Source organism: Paramormyrops kingsleyae, chromosome 2, assembly GCF_048594095.1.
Source record: "Paramormyrops kingsleyae isolate MSU_618 chromosome 2, PKINGS_0.4, whole genome shotgun sequence".
NCBI classification, from domain to species: Eukaryota; Metazoa; Chordata; class Actinopteri; order Osteoglossiformes; family Mormyridae; genus Paramormyrops; species Paramormyrops kingsleyae.
The window spans coordinates 11,563,996-11,584,438 of record NC_132798.1 but is presented as its reverse complement, the minus strand read 5'-3'; the positions used below and the strand labels follow the sequence as shown (position 1 = coordinate 11,584,438).

General features: G+C 44.7%; 1 protein-coding gene across 2 annotated transcripts; it reads left to right on the top strand.

The window, feature by feature from the left end:
* The first annotated feature begins 243 nt into the window (after window positions 1–243).
* bnip3la (BCL2 interacting protein 3 like a) lies at window positions 244–12,940 on the top strand. 2 transcript variants are annotated; one of them, XM_023803249.2, is made up of 7 exons: window positions 244–402; window positions 4,951–5,212; window positions 5,661–5,742; window positions 5,835–5,941; window positions 7,763–7,912; window positions 8,487–8,559; window positions 8,656–12,940. In XM_023803249.2, the coding sequence occupies exons 1-6, from the start codon at window positions 348–350 to the stop codon at window positions 8,533–8,535; spliced, it is 705 nt and encodes a 234-aa protein (XP_023659017.1). In that variant the 5' UTR covers window positions 244–347; the 3' UTR covers window positions 8,536–8,559; window positions 8,656–12,940. The 2 variants fall into 2 exon arrangements, with proteins under 2 accessions (XP_023659017.1, XP_023659016.1); XM_023803248.2 differs by having other exon boundaries at window positions 8,487–12,940.
* The last annotated feature ends 7,503 nt before the right edge of the window (window positions 12,941–20,443 follow it).

The window sequence follows — 20,443 nt, the reverse complement described above, 5'->3', positions numbered from 1 at the left end:
GTCGTTTGCAGTTGAGTTTTGCCATTCATGACACGATTGCGCATTTATTGTGATGGATTTCTATGCTTGTCTCATATAATTACCCTGGTCGTAAATTGTAAAGATAAGTACCAAAGGACAGAGGCAGCGATACTGTCACTGTGTGACAGCTCACGTCGTCTTTTTACGCCCCCCCCCCCCCCCTCTCGCCCTGTTGGAGCTGAAATATTGGCTGTGGGCGTGCTGACGTCAGCGCGGCTCAGGTGGGGCCGCACATGGTGGACACGGTTACGCGCACGTCCGCATGTGCGAGCGAGAGGCACAGCAGCGCCCGCCGTGTTTACTGACGCTAGCGACTCGGAGGCAAGATGTCCGCCGCTGCAGCCGCACAGCAAAACAACAACGATGAACCTGGTCTGAATGGTATGTAACCATCGAAGACTCTGCCATTTAAGAGCACGGAGGGGATTACTTGCGCGCATAGTCGTAAAATACGATCGGCTATATTATTTAACAAAAATGGTGCCAAGTTTTAACTGCTCTACGTTTACCCAGGATCAGTGAACGGAATTTCCTATGTTTTACATGGGAGGGTGCATATTTTTATATGACGTACAATTTGCGATAGAATGAAAGCTATATCCACCAATGACATCGCTTAGAGTTTTAGGGGGAGGGACGAGGTTAAAGACACGTAAGAGTATGTTTGTGATTGATCGGTGTTAAAACCAACCGTTTGCAGTGAGCACTGTTGTCGTGTCGAAGAGGAGGGCTTATTTTTGATGGAAAACAAGGCGAGAAGGATGACATATCAAGATTGGGAGGGGGCGGGGTTTTTATTAAATAAACTCTAATAATTTAAAACCATGATCATGAATCGATCTCAAGCAAGTAAAATGCACAGGTTATTCCAAATGGAGAAGATGTCCAGCATGAGCAGCATCCGTCATAATTACACGTGTCCTTGTTTTATTGGCTTTCAGTGTTGCTGTGCCTTTGTGTCTGCAAAGATATGGGGGCGCACGTCAGTGTTTTGCTTTCAGCGGTTTTGCAGCAGCGTTTACATACAGTGTTTGTGAAATAATTTGATATAATACAATGTGGACTGTAACGCAATGTGTGATCGGTGTGAAACATAAACAAAGGATTACCGGGGTTTTAAAAGAAGGGAAGGGAGGGGCGTGGCCGGTCGGTGGGGGCTGGGGGGTGCACCCTTCAATGAAAGGATAAACCACAGGAGTTGTTGACAAGCAGGAAGTCTGCTTTTTCGACGCACGTAAAGTTTTATGTAAGAAATAAGTGACGTTTATATGATGCTATAATTCTCCAGATTAGTTTATTTCTTTCCTGATGCAATAATGTGAAACTTAAAAATCATTCAATTTCAGAAGATGCTAATATGTACATTTATTTATAGACATTTTAGCAGCATTTAAAATAGTACCTGAAGGGCAGGTCCCCCGTTGAATTAATTATTGCATCACCCTTCAATCACTGTACCTTGTAAGAAAATTTGTAAGGTCAAAAACCTGTTTGTGAAGTGTCACAGACGGGCGGATTAATGCATTGGCTGTTCTAGGCTGTAGCCCAGGGCCCTGGCAAACATCAGGGCACCACCTTGGGTAAAATGGAATGGTAGGTTAAATCGGCAACACCTAAGCGTCCATGCTGATGTCAGCCTAGGTCCCCCCAGATATGTTCATCTGCCCTCATTCGCCAACCATGGGCAGTGACTGATTTAAGACATTATCATCAGTACATCCATGCCGTCCTAATTGTGATGAAAATGCTGTGGTAGCGCAGGCACATTTTTACCTTCCATAATAGTGTCACCCAAGTGGATCTTGGAAAAATGTCTTCAAAAGAACCTTCAAAAGAACAGGCCTTGGGGCCAGTCCAGGGATTAGGCATGAGGCACATGCCATTGTTTGTAAACTTGTTTATACTTTGAGAACGAAGGGAACAGCATGTCCGTGTGATGAACTCTAACGTCAAGCCTGGCAGTTATGATCCCCCTCACCAATATCCACTTCAATCCAGCGCTCACTATTTATGGGTTTTGTGGGTGTCGCATGGGGGGGGGGGGTGCTTAAAGCACTCGAGAAAGTTTTCCATTCTGTCCGAATGGCCCTTGGCAGGTAGGGAGAGAGTGTTGCCATGGTGGGTGGGGTGTCTAATGACGTGGTGTGCGAAGGGGGGGGGGGGGGGCGTCTTAGCTGGACTCATGCCTGGCTGCTCCCCCCCGACCTCCAGACGTTACGTAAGCTTCTCCCCTCCTCGACGGCAGCCCTCAGTCCCAGCCGGCCAGCAGGGTTAGGCAGCAGGACCCACCGACTCCATGGTGGCCGGTGAACGCGGACAGGCTCGTGCTGACATCTCCAGGCCTTCAGCTTTTTGCCAGTGGACTAGTTACCCTCCTTTGCTTCCAGCAAACACATGTTGGGTCCTGCCTCAAGAACGTGATTTAGCTTTGGTAGCTCTTAAGGTGAATTCTTACCTTGAATAGATTTTTCTACATGTATAAAGTTACAGTACTATGCTGTATATCACTTTTGGTGACATACTGTATTAGTTTCTGCAGTAGCCTTAATTGAATCTTTGTTTACTGAGAGCTGAAGGATAACTGTAGCTTCTGATCATAATGAAGTTCAATTACAAACGTTAATATTTTTTTAAATTACTTCGTCTTCTGGTTATGCTTTGGTGTCCATGGTATAATAATAGAAAGAAATATTCCTTTTATGACAAATAATAAATGCACGATATTTTAAAAAAAGAAACATTCATAATGTATTCTCTTCTATTGCAAGAATGTGGCGGATCAGGCTCTGTTTCCGGTATGATCACTCCACTGCGCTGACAGTTTTCCAGACAGGAGCTGCATACAGTTGGGTAAACAAACTCCCACTTCAGGGTGAGATGTTTGTCACCGGAGGGCTTTATGACTGCTGATGCCATGGTGACAACCGGTCAGTGGAATGTTGAGCATAGTTGTCATGGTGACCCGCTGATGAGGCTGAGGGAAGACAATGGGCCGGACTCCAGAGACGGAGCCGAAAGCCGGTCAGAGGCTGCGGTCGGCGGTCACCGTCTCCTCCGAGACACCGGTCTGGGCAGAAAGGCCGTGTCAGATGGTGCTTCAGAGGCCTCTTCTAAGTCCCTGCATGTGGTCTGGCTGATTCACCCCTAGACACACTTTGCTCTGAAACGCTTCCCCTACTTGGCAGGCTGTTGGTGTTTTTCTGTCAGCAACCTAATATATTTATGGGGAAATAGAGAAAGGAATTCCCTATTTTTAAATTGTTCCAAAGAATAACTAAGAACACGGAGGTCACAGGTCAGCTGTGATATTATGAATCAGAAAGATATGTATAAGAAAAACTTGCATGGTATTTTAGCCCCCATGCCAATTATCATCCTTCAGAAAACTAAGTCAAGCCCCAGGTAATCTTGACTTCACCCCTGATCTTTTCAATAGCTAGAAGCTCCCCTGACTTAGAGATATTCACACTTTGCCAACAACCCATTATACTTCAATGTGCATCTGCTTATGGGTCAAGTGGAAATATTCTGTGAGTTTCAAAGGTCCACCTTCTCTCTCCCTCAGCGCCTCCCCTTTCATCCTCTTCAAAGTGCTCTTTTTCTTTCATAACTCCCATAAATATCAGGATAGAATTTTAGATGCAGCAAAGAATGTTTACAACTGCAATGTGCAAGTGTTCAACTGGAATAGATTTCCCTTCAGACTTTAAAATAATAAAATGTCATGATCCAATACAGTGTATGGTTTTTAAGATTACATACAGGTACATTTAGGCAGTTTGTATTGGTAATTTAGGGTGATGTTCAAGTAAAAATCCAATGCAGTGGGGCAGTTCTGGTATGTTGTGTGTGACGCCGTCATCATTTCAGGTAACCAAACTTGCCATGTGCAAAATAAAAAGCACATTAATGGATTTCTCGGGCAATTCCATGTTCTAAGACATACTGGTTCTTGCTCACTGGAAGGAGTTATAGAGGACCACCACCAGACCCCATGGCCAAAGTCCATCTGGTAACTGAAGAAGCTGCTCTAAGCATTTCACACTTCATAACTGCATAAGACTAGAATAAAACCAATAGTCTATTGAAATATGACTATAAATCTATTGAAGTTTAAGGGAAACCAAATTGCAGTCAGATGGCTTGAATTCACAGCTGCCATCTTTGTAGACTTTGCCTTCAAGTCAGTCCTGCCCATTTTCACGGCACACCAAATTAGCCTGGATATGGCAGTTGAGCAGTCCACCACATAATTATGTAAACTGACAAGTCATCGGTGCGGAAACTTAATGAGCCAGCGGTCGTCTAGCAGATTTAAAGTCTATAAAATAATTATCCATACAAGCCCTTTTATTAAAACACATGCACACCCACACCCAATTTAATATACATTTACATGCAAATATATTCAGTCTAGTATGTTCATAGTTATATTGATATTTTAGCTGGGGTTTAGTAAAGGGTACGACGTTACCCTCGTACTAATTTCAAAGGTGACAGCTTGAGTGTTTTCTTGTTGACTTTAAAGAGAGGTGCAGGTGCCCTAGTTGGCTTGCACCCTACTGAGTGTCAGCTGCTATGGCAGCCATAGTGCGGATATGCTTCCACACGTTTCTCAGCTCTGCCTCTCTGGGACAGTGCCAGGCAGGGTATCTCAGCTGATGTTCACGTGGGCCTTCTCCCGCAAACACACTGCGCTATGCATCCAGTTGCCACTCCCCGTCCCAAGTGCGGATTTGCAGTGGGACAAGCTCCCAGTTGTCTTTCAGTGGTGTATTACATGGGGAGGGGGATGGGGGGTCTCAAGTACTGTAAGTGTTTTTTGACACCTGAATATGAGAATGCCGCGGGCACTGGACGATGTGCCGGTCAGTGTGGAAAATACTGACTCTAGGTCACTGCAAACCTGCTGCCATTTGTTTGCCACAGGGTCCTGGGTTGAGCTGGAAATGAACGGGAACACTGCAGCCAGTGGCCCCCTGCTGGCCAATGTGCCGCTGACAGTCGCCGTCCCAGGCAACGGGAATGTGGGAGAGGCTCCTGTTAGCATAGCAGAGGAGGAGCAGGAAGAGGGCCTGGGCGGGGGTCTGGAGCACGTGCCCTCGTCTTCCTCCATCCACAACGGCGACATGGAGAAGATCCTGCTGGACGCGCAGCACGAGTCGAGCCAGAGCAGCTCCTCCTGTGGCAGGTATGTCAGACGGAGTCTCCAGCCTGCAGGACAGGAGGCGCGGCCACTGCGCCTCTGACACTCACCTGGATCGTATGTGTGAGTCACTTAGCTGAGTGAATTCTTACTGGGGGAATAAAAAACAGCAGAATACAAAGTCTGATTTATTAGAAATTTGCTTATTAAAACAAGATGTAAATAGCCATGAAAATAGGTAGATGTAATAGTGTTTTTAAACCATGAAAAAAGACGTCTAAAACATCCTCATAATGCTGTGATCTACTAGGAAAGTCAATTTGAAAAGTAAATTAATGCACTACTTGTTTTTCCTACAGTTATTTTATTTCAGATATAAAATGCTGTGTCGGATAAAAATGGTATTAAATGTAAATGCTGTGCAGGACAGGTGTATGTGTGGGTCGTGATATCCTCCCCCCGCTATTTTGAGTGACACATGTTTGTTTCTCAGTCCCCCCCGACCCCATAGTCCCGACCGGAATGAGGGTCAGATTACCTTCGACGTCGAGATGCCCAGCAGGAGAGACAGCCAGGTAGGGGCGTTCGGCACACCTGTCCCAGAGTCCACCCACCAGTAGGGGTCCCCATCCCACTGTCTACCTTTCTGATGTCTTTGGTACTGCAGGTAGAAGAAGAAGCTCTGGACAAGGAGCGGGACGAGGACATCCTGCTGATGAAGGGTCCTGACAAGGTGGCTGACTGGTCCAGCCGGCCCGAGAACGTCCCCCCCAAGTGAGTTGTCCCCCCAGCCTCGTCTTTCAGGCTCACTCCAGTAGATGGATGGAAGGTTCCGGCGACCCACTGCTGCCACCTATGGGGCTCCAAGAGAAGTTCCCTCAAAACTGACAAAAATGTATCCTCACCTAATTTTCCTCCAGTTTGACACGGTGGCAGCATGCCAAGCAGGTCAGATCAGACCTGTGTTTCCATGGCGATAGACTTTGATTTCTTATAGGGAATCCCTAGATGTTCCCAAGCCAACTAGGAGATGTAATCCTTCCCGCATGTCCTGGGTCTGCCCCGGGCCGTCAGCCATGTGGGATCTGCCTGTAATCGCTCCCTTGGGACCATCCCAGATGGCATCCTTGTGAGATTCCTGAATCTCCTCAGATGGCTCCTCTAATGGCTCTATTTCTAGCTCCGTCCAGATCTCCAAACTCCGCACTCCATGATGGAGAATCTGGCAACCCTGTGGAGAAACCTCACCCTAGCCATCTGTACTTTTTTTAGTCATTACTCACAGATCATGATATTAGGGACAGAGACTGGGCAGAGTGCCCCCCTCATCTGAAAGGGCCAATCCACTCTTCTCCATGAGAGTACAATGGCCTCCATGGTGCTGATCATCATTCCCACTGTTTAACATTCAGCATAAAATCCCTGGCACCCCTTGTTCCTGTAGTACTTCCACCAGGACACGTAGTCTTATGCTTTCTCCAAGTTCACAAAGCGCAGACTGTACAAGGGAGAAGAGCTGGTCCACTCTTCAGAAGTAAGGCCAGAATGAGCATTGTTCCAGCGGAATCTTAGGGTCGACCATTGGTCTATCCTGTACTCTGGCACATGCGGTTCCTGAGAGGCTGAGAAGTAGCATCCCTCTGTAGGTGGAGCACAGTATCTGGTCCCCCTTTTTAAAAGTGACTTTCCCTGTTTGCCAGTTCAGCAATCAGCAGTGTCCCTCCAATGACATCCAGTGCTCACAATATGCAGTTCAAATACTTCTTTTCACTGTGGATGCCTCTGACCAACTGTGACTTGATCTGCAGCGATAGGCTCCCATCCACCTGAATTTGAGGGATTACCCGGTTAAGGAGCTCTGAGCAAGGTCTCGCCTCCTCCTGAGGCAACAAACAATTTGCCAAAGCATATTTGGGATCATCCAGTCATCTGTCTCTGTGGCCTCTCCAAACTCCTCAGCATGTTAGGACTCCAGGGATCGGAAGGTCGTTGGTTCAAATCCCGTGAATGCCAGATTGATGCTGCCGTTGAGACCTCGAGCAAGGCCCTTAACCCTCTATTGCTCCAGGGGTCCCAGATAAATGGCTGAACCTCAGGCTTCACTCACACTTGCATGTGTCTCCAGGGAGCAGAATAGAATATGTGAGAAGAAGCATCTCAATGTACCAATACTCATTGATACTGATATACTTGTGCTAATACTAGTGCAAATGAAAACAAACCTTAATTTTGACGGCAGCTGTAGCAGATGGGGCCTTAAACATGGCCCATTCAGGCTCCGTGTCCTCGACCTCACTCAGCACGTGTGAGAACTTTTTCTGGAGGTATGAGTTGAATCCATCTGGCCCCGAAGCCTCAGCCAGATATTCCCAGCAAACCCCTACTGCTTGTCTTGGTCGATCCAGCCCACGCCCTGTGCAGCAAATCCATCTCGCCACCAAGTGGTGATCACTTGATATGAAAATCTGTTGGTAGATCTGAAACACAGATCCTACGGACGTACATGGGATCTATGTGTGTGTAATGTGAAGGTGACATCAGTCACATGCTACGACGTGGTGACTATGGTAACCCCTGTGTTTCCCTTATCCGTAGAGAGTTCCATTTCCGGCATCCTCGTCGATCTCTGACCCTGAGCATGCGAAAAACCGGAGCGATGAAGAAAGGGGGGATCTTCTCTGCAGAGTTCCTCAAGGTCTTCATCCCTTCCCTGCTCCTGTCCCACATCCTGGCACTGGGGTTGGGGTGAGTATGTGAAACATGCCCACACACACACACACACACACACACACACACCTGTACTCATATATTTGTGGAGACTCTCCATTCATTTCTATGGGGAAAACTAATCCCAACATGACGACCTTAACCCCTACCCAGCCCTAACCTTAACCATAAGTAACCAAAGACTTTTGGCATTTTTAGTTTTTTGATTGCATTCAGAGTATGTAATATGTGCATGATTACACACAACACACTGTGAGATTGTTTTACCAGTGTAGTATCTTGTCAAGTCTCAAAAAAAGTCATAACGAACCCTGTTTGAATTGTTTCAGAAGAAATGTTTTAGCAAACCTACAACTTACCTCACCTATAAAGTTTCTTTTGATTGAAGCTGTGATCTCAGTTAATTAGTTATTCACTCAGTCCATGAAAGTCGTGTAAGTGAATTGATATTAGATGCGCGGCTGTCTGGTTGCCATAGCTGAAAATGCAGAGCATGCGAGAATGTGGGTGTGTGTCCTGAAGGGAGACGCTTGTCTGGCAGCCGAGTGGACTGGTCAGTAAGGAGCCCTCACGGTCGCTTTGGTGTCCTCAGGGTCTACATCGGGAAGAGACTGACCACACCCTCCACCAGCTCCTTCTGAACACAAGCCAAACAAGTGCCTGGGGTCCGTTGAGTTGTCATGCTCAAGTGTCACAACCCCCCTCTCCCACCCCCGCCTTGGCCTTACATCTCTCTACCTTATCTCTTCTCATCCTCCTAGTTCTCGTCTTCCTGCTCCTGCCACGTCCCGTCAGGCAACATTTCCCTCCACATCCCCTTCCCCTTATTTTGTGAGGGTGTGGGGGCCCAGGGCTGTTGGGAAGGTCGCAGAGATCCCTTTCTGAGTGCTCTAGCTGCGCTGTTCTCTCTCTCTCTCTCCCTGCTGCTCTTTCTTCTCTCCCTCCCTCCCTCTCTTTGGTTTTCTCTATGAGTCTTACACCCCCCCCCGGCCCCATCCCCCTCCCTCACGTCGCTCGCATCCTCACTGCCTGTCGGTCTCCCAGGCAGCAGTCCAGTGTTCTTGTTTTTGTTTGTGTGTGGCAGTATGTACCTCCTTGTTTATTTTGCTCTCGCTCGGTTCCGTCGATGTAACCGTGCAGCCTGAGGGATGGTGTTCGGGGCCCCCAGATCATCGCAGACTTCATCCTCGGGGGCGGGGGGGCAGGGGGCCGGGGGGGTGTTTGGCTGGAAGATGGAGTCAGCCAGGGGTCTCGGCCCATGGAGCAAGAGACAGAGACGTTCTTGTAGGAGGGCCACTTTCTGAGATGAAGTTTGCACTTCACTCTATTTTCAAATCAATGTGGAAGAAGCTGCTGAAGGGCGTGACTCCCAAACCGGGAGCTCTGAGCATGTACAGGTGAAGCCAGATAAATATCAGCCTGCTGGCATTGTCATCATCATCATTATTATTATTCTTTTGAAATGCTTAGTGGGTTTTAGAAACGTCTTGATCTGAGAGAGCCCCCCCCCCCCCCCCCCCATCCTTCTCCAGCTGATAATTTGGAGATTCGGAGCTCAGGCCCCGTAGGGCAGCAGGGCGGAGTCACCGGTTCTGGCCCTTCATGGCGGAGTCACCGGTTCTGGCCCTTCATGGCGGAGTCACCGGTTCTGGCCCTTCATGGTGGAGGTGCCCGGGGCCCGCCTGCTTACTTCCTTAAGGAGTGGCTGCTTCCTGTCAGCCGCTTCAGGATTACCCACATTGTAGTGCCTGGTTTGAGAATAAAGCCTCTTCCTAAGGTTTACTTGCTTCAGCAGGACCCCATGTCTCCATTTCCTTTTCCCTTTCTGTCATCTCTCTGTTGCTCCTGTCTCTCTCTTCCTCCTCTCTGCCACTGGCTCGCCTCGGTATGCGTCAGTTCTAGATTAAGCTCATTTCACTGTCACTGCCAAGAAATCTGTGCTTGGATTACTGCTGGTTTTTGGAATGACCCCAGTTCCCATATTCACTTTGGTTGTTTTGACACACCTTTGTATTTTTTTTTTCCTTTTATTTTTTTCTTTTCTTTTTCTTTTTTTATTCCAGGGATCAAAGTAAAGTGGGAATCGGGGTGTGTGATGTCACTCCTGTGTTTTTAGGAAGTGCAGCACAGAGAGGCGCCTTTAGTATGATTCATAAGATGAAGGATGGGCTCTGATTTCAGTCACCTCTGGGTTTTTTTGTTTTGCACTGTTTTGGCCCTGTCTGCCCCCCGCCCCCCCACACCTGCCTCCCCCCACCTGGCTTTCATCAGCTCATAACTGTGACCTCATCCTTTGTGGGCCCAGGACCCAGGGCACTGCGGGATCTGACTAAACTGTGAGCACGCAGTGGGCCTGGACGACCGTCGGCAGAGCCAACAAGGAGGGGAGAGAAAGCGGACATTCGCATAGTTTGTTTTCGGATTTGTATTCGCTTTTGTGAAAACTGGAACAGAGCTCACTGGCATAGTGGTGGCCTTTGTGCAGGTCAGGGTCAGTCGACTGTGGTCAGGGATTGACATATCTGGTACGCAAGTACGCATTCACCTTTAAAAGTGAAACGTGCGGCAATCGATTAACGTACAAGTGCAAATACGTACGTATTTTATGTGCATTTGTGCCGATATGACAAGAAATTATCGTTCATTTTAACCTCTGTACCGCAAATGAAGTACAAGTTAGCATATAAAGGTTAAAATACACTATAATTTATTGTCATATCGGCACAAATGCTCATAAAATACGTATGTATTTGCATTTGTACATTAATCGATTACTGCACGTATCGCTTTTAAAGGTGAATGTGTACTTGTGTACCAGTTATGTCAATCCCTGATTATGATAGTACTAGTATGGAAACCCTTTTTCAACACAAAAAAATCTGGAACTAAGACATTAAAGTTCTCAAATGCAACTCAGCACTGCTGATCAATCATCTTTTTCATTTAAGTTCATATTTTCTTATTTTTTTTAATGGTATTTTGGTTCTGTCTGAAAGTATCAAGTTAAAGCTCAGAGGAAGATTAAAAAAGATGTTCCTTACTAAAGCATCTTTGAAATTATACTCACTTTTAGAAGATGTTTCAGAAGTGGGCTATGTGTATTGTTATGAATTCCAGCGGTTGAGGTTGGATTAATACTCCCCTGTGCATCTAATAGCAGATTAATAGCTTTTATATGCGACGGCTGGATGTTTCCGGTTTATGAAGTCCATGCCGTTTTCATCACCATCATCTTTCTCTTTAATCTATCTGAGGATCTCAAACGCACGTTCACTTTATACACAAAGTGTTATTCCTACTCCTCCTCTCTTCTGGGCCTCTCTCCGTGTTTTTCGCTTACAGTCCTGGAAGGTCCACAGGATCTTTGTTTTCTTCCTTCACATCTGTGCTCAGCTGACTAGTTTAACCAGATACTAAAATAAAATCTGTTCTATACTTTATGTATTTCCAAAGGGCGCCATGATAATTAGCTGGTTTTTGACGGCACTAGGAGACTGGTGTCCATTTCCAGCGGCGGAGAATGTACATCGGGGAGGTGTTTATACTTGTCTGTGTCTGTTGGCGTGCAGTCGTTGGTCGTGGTGGAGATGGAGCGGGGAGGGTGGGGGGATGCGCAGTTTGCTATATCGTCTGGGCAAATGCCAAATGCATGTTTTTGCGGGAAGTATTGGGGGAGGAGGAACCACGTTGGGTGGGGGGGGAGCATGTGCCCTGAATCCCAGTGTCCTTCCCCTCCCAGCTCTGACGCATGGCCCACTGCATGGCTCTGGGATACCCCTGTTTTGTAGTGCCGCCCCGTCCCCCCCATTCTAAAGTGAGGAACCACTCCAATGAGCTGGAGGGACTTTTATGTTGATATAGTGATGGAGGGACTTTAATGTTGATATAGTGATGGAGGGACTTTTATATTGATATAGTGATGGAGGGACTTTTATGTTGATATAGTGATGTGCGTGCATCTCAGTGGCATGATTCAAGTGGATGTTTTGATATTCAAAATTATAAACTCGTTTTGTCACTCATACCTCTACATAACCCCGGAGACCGTTCCTGTAACCATGGCGACCCGGTCTGGTACAGATGAAGGTCGGACTAATGGTACAATGAGGTCTGTTAGTGTTGGGGGGGGGGGGGGTGCTGGCCTTTTGGAGAACTTATTGTCCCTTTTCTCACATCACACTCCTCGTGATGTTTAGATACCCCTGCTAAATGATCTGATACACAAAGCTGCTCCTGCACTGACCTGCGCCGTTACTTTCATAATCTGACTTCCTTACAGCATGCTGCAGATTTTTGTTTTGCTTCTATGGCATTTACAGTTTCTGTTGTGGGGGTAAGAAAAAAGCCCCATTATCTAGAGATTGTACAAATAATTGAATGCTAAGTGTCAATTCCCTCGTGTAACTTTAGACAAACAGCGCGCTCTGCAATTGGCAGGATCGCCGGTCTAATTGAATTCCTTTCGGAATTTATTTCCATGATTTTTGCATATCTTCCCTCGTTAAGCTCGCGAAAAACAAGCAGTAACGACTTGATCGGTCCAGATAAGTTATCTTTTGCATTGTGTGTGTCAAACAGTGACTTGTCACACAGGGAAATGTACTCCCCGTTTTTCGCATAAGACAGCATGTCCTGTTGATGAAAATACGTCTCGCTTCCTGTGGGACCCCTGAAACACTGTGGAATGTAAATTTGATTCAATATCTACTGACTGAAGGAGCTCCTGCTTTCAACTTCATTTTAAAAATGAGTTTTTGCTTCCCTCTTTCTGAATAAGAAAACTTCTAACCTTTTGAAAAGGGTGACTTATCTCCAGCTATCTTTACTGTGAGTATAGTATGATTAAAATGTTTTGCGACATGATTATTTGATAGGGATTTTCTCCTTTTTTCCCAGTATTTGCAATGTGATTCAATGAGCCAAAGTTATCTTGAGTTCTTTTTTACTGTTTATGATCATTTTCTGTGAAATGTGCGCACTACCATCCACCATGTTAAAGTAGCACATCTCTCTATTTGTGCCATTAAACTTTAGTCTCTGAATGACCACCTGCCTTTTCTGTGGAGTGACATGTATCTGCACTGTGTCTGCACATATGCACACTTGGGTGTGTCTCACTGCTTTTTCTCTGCTGAGCTGAGGGCTGAGCCCCACAGTAAACGGCTTTTCCAGACTCTTCTATATGCCGGAGTGTTTCCTGCTGACAGAAATTCCGGCAGCATTCCAGGATGCCGGGGTTTGAGATGGTTTACAGTTTGCAGTGTAGTTACCCGTCTTTCTTACCAGTACTGCGCCCGACACATTGCAGGCAGTATGTAGCAAACCGTTAAGGAAACTTCACATGATGAAAAAGTTGAGGATTCGTTCCCTGGAAAGCACCTTTTCCTGAGCTTATAAAGTTTTGTCTAACCTAGACTGCTCCAGTACACATAATTAATACCCTCCTAGAATTCAGGAGGCTGTTGGCAGTTATTTTCATCCGTTCCCTACTGAGGTTACTTAAGGACATAGTGATTTTAGGTTTAAAGATATATTACTTAGGTGGCATTTATTAAAAAAAAAAACTTAATAAAATGTTATTAATGAAAATTATAAGAAAACATTTTCATAACCTGAAATGAAATAAGATACGACACTTAACCTTCCTCCTGTGTTAGCTTTCTGTTCCTATCTCTTATGTTAGTGGGCCGGTGCCGACCCATTTCTTAAATCAGCCATAAAATACCCTGAAAACAATTATGTATCATCCAATTTGTTTCTTACCTCTTGGTTACCTTGTTAGGCTTCCTTCTCCATGAAATGATTGGTTTTAATATTTTTGGTGTGTCTTTCTTTTGACAGCATACCTCTCGTTTTCAATAAAAAATAATGGTAAAATAAACCTCAAGAGACCTATATAAATAAATTGAATTGGTCTTATCTTGCCTTACATGTATGGGCATGCCTTGCCTAGTGGGAAAAAAAAAAAGCTTAAATTTATTTTGTACACAAATTTATGTGGTGCTTTTATGCATTTTAAACTCACAAACGGATCGGTGATGACCCAAACACGATAGCAAGGTTAAACTAAAAAAAAACTACAGCTACAACTAAACCCTAAAAATGAATGAAAGTTACATTTATATAGCACTTATCAAGACACCCAACACACTTTACAGAACTGATGGGGGGGCACTTCTTTGTTATTGGCACAAAGTGTGAGCGGTTCAGGATACATTTCACTGCATGTTGTACCTGTACCTGTAACTATGCATGTGACAAATAAAGAATCTTGAATTGAATTGAACCACCAGCACTGTATAGCACCAGTACGCTCACCGCATAGTAGCTAAGGTGGGGAAGGGGCAGGAGAGAATTCACCAGTTAGATACAGGAGATGATTAGGAGGCCAGATCTGAAAGGGCCTCAGTGGGCAATGTTAGCCAGGACATCGGGGTAGCACCTCTACTCTTTCAAAGGAGGCCCAGGGATCTGTTATGACCTCAGAGAGTCAGGAGCTCGGTTTTACATCTCATCTAAAGGAAAGTTCAATATTCACAGCACAGTGTCACTGCACTGGGGCATTGAGATCCACACAGACCACAGGATGGACTAACCTGGTGGTCACACCAATGCCTCTTCCAGCAGCAACCCAGCTTTCCTAGTGGGTATCCCATCCATGCACTGGCCAGAACCAAACCTGTTTAGCTTCAGATGGATTACCTAGTCTGAACTGCAGGCTTTATTGCTGCTGGCAATATTCTTTTCAAAATGATCTGAAATAAAGTAAAGATAAATGTCAATGCTTTCCGTTACCATTTTAAAATATTATTTAGGTAGCTGTTGCAAAAATGTCTGTTGGTCTGAATATGTACATGAAGCACCTTTCTGTGGGTGAGTGTGTCCAAAATTTGACTGGTACTGTATGTAACATAAAAACTAATACAACTACACTGGATTTCAAATGACAACGTAAAATAATATAAAAATGCAAATAATAATAATAATAATTAAGCCGTTAAAACTAACATTTTTTGCACACTGCGGGAATGCTTAGTTTTCAAAATGATCAGCAGTGCTGCACTGCCCTCTTGTGGTGATTCTGCAGACCGTCTGGCAAAAAGGTCTGTTATTCAGATACAGTAAGGTGGCAGTGAGGTACAGTGACTGACCACCCACCTATTTTCCAAAGCTCAACAGAAGAATGTCTGACCTATAGAGATATGAAGGATTTTATTTCAAAACAAAGCATCTATCCCCATAAATACTGATTGTATCAAAACCCTCAACATAGTTACAAACATGCTTTATCATTCGGTTTATGTAGTTACATATTAATAATATTGCGATATCTTCATGGCTAAACAAGCAACCAAATTCCCTGCCAGATACTTCAATTCTTATTCCTTTTTAAGGGGACTCTACATTCCAAAAAAGCACTTGTTTGTTCTCTGTGTTTAACATAACAGAAGTATACCACAAATCATACTTATATGCAGTCATATGCCTCTATTTTACTCAGGGTAATTAATTTAACACCTGTATAATCATAAACATACAACAGAGTGTTGTTTGAAATGCAGGAACTAGTACGGCACAGAGGTTTGGGTGGGGCAAGGACACACCTACTCCACTGTCTTACAGGCTTCCTAAAATAAATGAGCAACGTTCACAAGCTTTAGCAGCTCTGCTGCAGTTTGAACCTCTTTTTAAAGTACAGCATGTTCCCCAGACCCTATAAAAAGTATAGTTTGGGGCCTGATAATCCACCCTGCCTCCAACTGAATGCTGCATTTATATATATGGAACACAAAGAAAATTTGCCCTGGATGATCTTCTGTCCACTTGCGCTATGCAATGACTAATCATTAATGACTAATCATTAATATAAATGAATTCATATAAATTAATATAAAAGGAGAACACAATGGGAAGCCACAAGGTTTTATAAGGTTGTAGTTCTGTCATCAACCTTCATGAACGGCGCTCTTCCCTCTAACTAATCAGGGGTAATGCGTCCCTTATATAGTATCATTAATAAGCAGTCATCTTATGTAATCCTTGTTACCCCAGGCTGTGGTTCTGGGTAAGTAAAGGCACCTGCATTGATTATATAGAAGGGGGCAATTGTGAGATACATAAGAGCAATGTTTAAAACTCCAATTTCATCTTCCTTGTTACAGCCCACCATTACTGTCCTATAAATCGTTGATTTTAAAGTCACGCTATTGTACAAAGAGCTTGTTGTAAGAACAAAAAACATTTATTATAACACAGCTCGCATTGTATCATGAGAATCACTGTATTCAAACACCACACAATACACACAATTTCATCTTTTCAGCTGGCTTTCTGTTACATTGTAGCTGAGCTGAAACATTGCAAGCTGAAGAATCCATGTGAGGTACGCTACAAAAAAAAAAAAGTATAAAACAAAATCTCTCTGTTTGTGACCCTGAGTCCCTTCAGTCCAACGGACTCTGATTGTTACGAAGTCTCTTTCTGGTGTGACTCATCTAGAGCTAATGCCAGGAGGTAACAAAGGAGTTACACTGTAACACTCTCTGAATGTCTGTTTGCGGATCAGCTGTCACTGAGAGCCTCTTATACTCATCAGAAACGCATTATAGTGTGGGGTATCCCAAGCTGGCGTACCAACCCTGCAGTCTGTGCTGCAACGGGGCTCATGTCAAATGGACATACCTCACATTACTGAGTCAGAATTACAACGATTTATAAAACCAAGTACTGTACAAACAAAATTAAAATGAGGGAAGGGAGCTGGCCGGACGCGGGCTCGGGTGGTGCTGAACGGACAGCGGCCCACAGACGACGCGGACACCTCCACCCTCAGCTAATCAGGATATTTGTGTATTTCAATTAATATCGCTGTAAGTGGATTTACGAGAACGCTTCTAAAAGACCCCGTGCATGAAATGACTGTCTAAAAGTGTGTTGTGAAACTATATGGTTATTTCTGCCTGGTTTCTCCACTTGAATAGGCCGACCTCGTCTGCTGCATACACTCTGTCATTGGCAGCAATATTAAATACAGACTAAAATAAAGTTTCATTCTTGCTTTGGTTTACAGTGATGCATTGATTGAGATCGTTAAGGTACTTTAGGCCAGTTACAACAGCTGCAGGCCGATTTGCCACAGGCAGTGCGACTCCCTTCCGCACTGTATCACTGCATGTATCCTGGCCGGGGGGGGGTGCCACACCCTACTGACGTGGGACCAGCAGTGTGCCCATACTGCCAACTCTGCTGTCCGTTTGGTCTGATATTATAATCATTGTGATACAGTCACATGACCGTTCACCACGTGCAGATTCATTTCATTTCCACCATGTCTGGGTGGGTTTTTTGTCACTGACTATATTTCAAATTATATAATTATTAACCATTTGAGTTGCTATATTTTATATAAATTGTTTTTCAATTGTTAATTTTAAACCCTTTATAATAAATGTGTATGTGATGCCTGGTTGTGAATAAAACTGGCAATGTTCAATTTTAACCTTATTTTTTAATGAGGATTGTCCTCTTAAAACTGAAGGATTCATAATTATCTGCCAGGGAATCCTCTTTAATTGTTAGTGTTTGAACAGAAAAGCTGCATTTTGTTCCACAATGCACATTTGTTAATTAAGAATGAAAGGAGCGTGTCATTTAAGGAAAACAACCGTTAGCATCTTCTTTCCAGGCAGCATTGAAAGAAGTTACAGATTTTCCTGGAATTACAGTTTATGAGAAATCCCAAATACAGGAGCTGCTTGGGTATTCTGGATGTCTGCTTCATTCACACTCATTCATACTTTGCAGACATAAATTATGATTATAAAATAAGTCTCACACATCCATAGTTGTGAGTTTGAATTTTACTTCCACTGTGTGTGTGTATGTGTGTGTATGTGTGTATATGCGTGTATGTATATGTCTATGTGTGTATATTTGTATGTGCGTTTGTGTATATGTGTGCAAATGTGTGTGTATATGTGTGTGTGTGTGTGTCCGTGTGTGTATATGTGTCCGTGTGTGTATGTGTGTGTGTGTGTCCGTGTGTGTATATGTGTGTGTGTGTGTGTCCGTGTGTGTATAAGTGTCCGTGTGTGTATGTGTGTGTGTGTGTATGTGTGTGTGTGTGTGTCCGTGTGTGTATATGTGTGTGTGTCCGTGTGTGTATAAGTGTCCGTGTGTGTATGTGTGTGTGTGTGTATGTGTGTGTGTGTGTGTCCGTGTGTGTATATGTGTCCGTGTGTGTATATGTGTGTGTGTCCGTGTGTGTATATGTGTGTGTGTCCATGTGTGTGTGTGTGTGTATGTGTCATTATAAGACATATTCTTCCCATATCACACACCCTTCTTCCACAGGCCATATAGCCCGGCTAAATCGCTAAATGCAGTTTCTAAGCTGCCCATTGCAGGGCAGGGCTGGGATTTAAAATTAGCTCCAGACTTAATTCTGCCCTCCGGGGCAGGGGGGGGGGGGGGGGGTCCCATGATAAATTTTGCCAGTCCTGCCCACTTACCCATCGGCCCACCGGGAAAATGCCCAGTATGCCAGATGGCCAGATCAGCCCTGGTGCCCAGTGTAAGTGTGTGTGCTGCCCTGTGATAGGGTGGCCAAGGGTATCCCCTGCCTTGGGCTCCATGCTGCCTTGGGCTCCTTACGACCCTGTACTAGATAGGCAGTAAAATAATCATACATTTTATTTATAGGTGCCTTTCATGGCAATCAAGGACACCTTACAACACTCAGTAAGAATCACATAAAACAGTAAATGACAGATAAAAATCCAACAAAGCAATAAATTAAAATAATAAGCTAGAAATAAAAATGATTGCAGGATATTATGCTAGACTAGCAGGCCAATTTGCTGAGATGTGTCTTAAGGTGGGATATGAAGGTAGGCAGAGAGCTGGTATTACGGATGTCTTGTGGTAGACAGTTCCAGAGAGTAGAGGCAGCACGACTGAAAGCTCTAAATACCATGGCAGACAAAGAAGCAGGAGGCACAGTGAGATTAATGGAGGAGGATGATCTAGGAGTATGAGAGGGTGTGCAGATGTGAAGTATATCAGAGGGATGCCAGGGGCTAGGTTATGAAGTGTCTTAAGGGATGCTAGGGGCTAGGTTATGAAGTGTCGTAAGGGATGCCAGGGGCTAGGTTATGAAGTGTCTTAAGGGATGCCAGGGGCTAGGTTATGAAGTGTCTTAAGGGATGCCAGGGGCTAGGTTATGAAGTGTCTTAAGGGATGCCAGGGGCTAGGTTATGAAGTGTCTTAAGGGATGCCAGGGGCTAGGTTATGAAGTGTCTTAAGGGATGCCAGGGGCTAGGTTATGAAGTGTCTTAAGGGATGCCAGGGGCTAGGTTATGAAGTGTCTTAAGGGATGCCAGGGGCTAGGTTATGAAGTGTCTTAAGGGATGCCAGGGGCTAGGTTATGAAGTGTCTTAAGGGATGCCAGGGACTAGGTTATGAAGTGTCTTAAGGGATGCCAGGGGCTAGGTTATGAAGTGTCTTAAGGGATGCCAGGGACTAGGTTATGAAGTGTCTTAAGGGTGAGAAGCAGAACCTTAACATCGATACGGTAATGTGTTCTATTTGAGGGGTTCTGGTAATGATACCGGCAGCTGTATTCTGAACCAGCTGAAGTCTATGGAGGAGTTTGTGAGGGAGGCCAAAACGCCAGTAATCAATATGAGGGTTGCAAGAACAGAAGAGCAAGGAGCTGCAAGTGACTGACATAAACGATGATGTAAATATGCAGACTGAGTGACGTTACTGATGTGAGCCGTCAAGGGTAACACCCAGACTTTTAGCCTGGTGGGTGGGGGGGGGGGGAGACTATGGCATTGTCAATTGTAATAGAAAAGCTGTCAGGTTTTGCCAGAGTAGCTTTAGTGCCAATGAGGAGAACCTCTGTTTTATCACTGTTAAGCTTGAGAAACTTAAAGAATAACCATGAGTCAGTCAGAGACAGAAGACGGTGGGAGAATAGACTTAGGGTTGGTGGTCAGGTGGACCTGGGTGTCATCAGCAGAACAGAAGATAAATAAGATAATAAAATTGGGTCTAAAACAGAGCCCTGGGGAACTCCTCTAGTGACTGGGAAAGACGGTGATGTAAAATGTTTTAACTGAACAAACTGAGTGCGACCAGAAAGACAGCATTTAAACTAGGTAGGAGGGGCACCACTGATGCCAATGGATACTAACCTGTCTAGGAGGATATTGTGAGAGATTTGTGTCAAATAATAAGCTCAAGGAGCACAAGGAGCCCCACAGCAGCCGCTATCAGCACCTCTCTGGGAATTTTGACCAGGGCTGTCTCAGTGCCGTGAAAAGGACGAAACCCAGACTGAAACTGTTCGAGCACATGATATGGATGGATATAATTGCAAAAAGATGTCATGATAGAATGACAGGATATTTTGCAAAACACTACAGCGCCCCCTTCAAAATTACTGATATGCTCATATAAATTATAAATTCTATTTTTCAAAATGTGGGAAAATGACAGGTAAACATGGTATATTACCTGCTCTTTCACAGTTACATTTTCTTT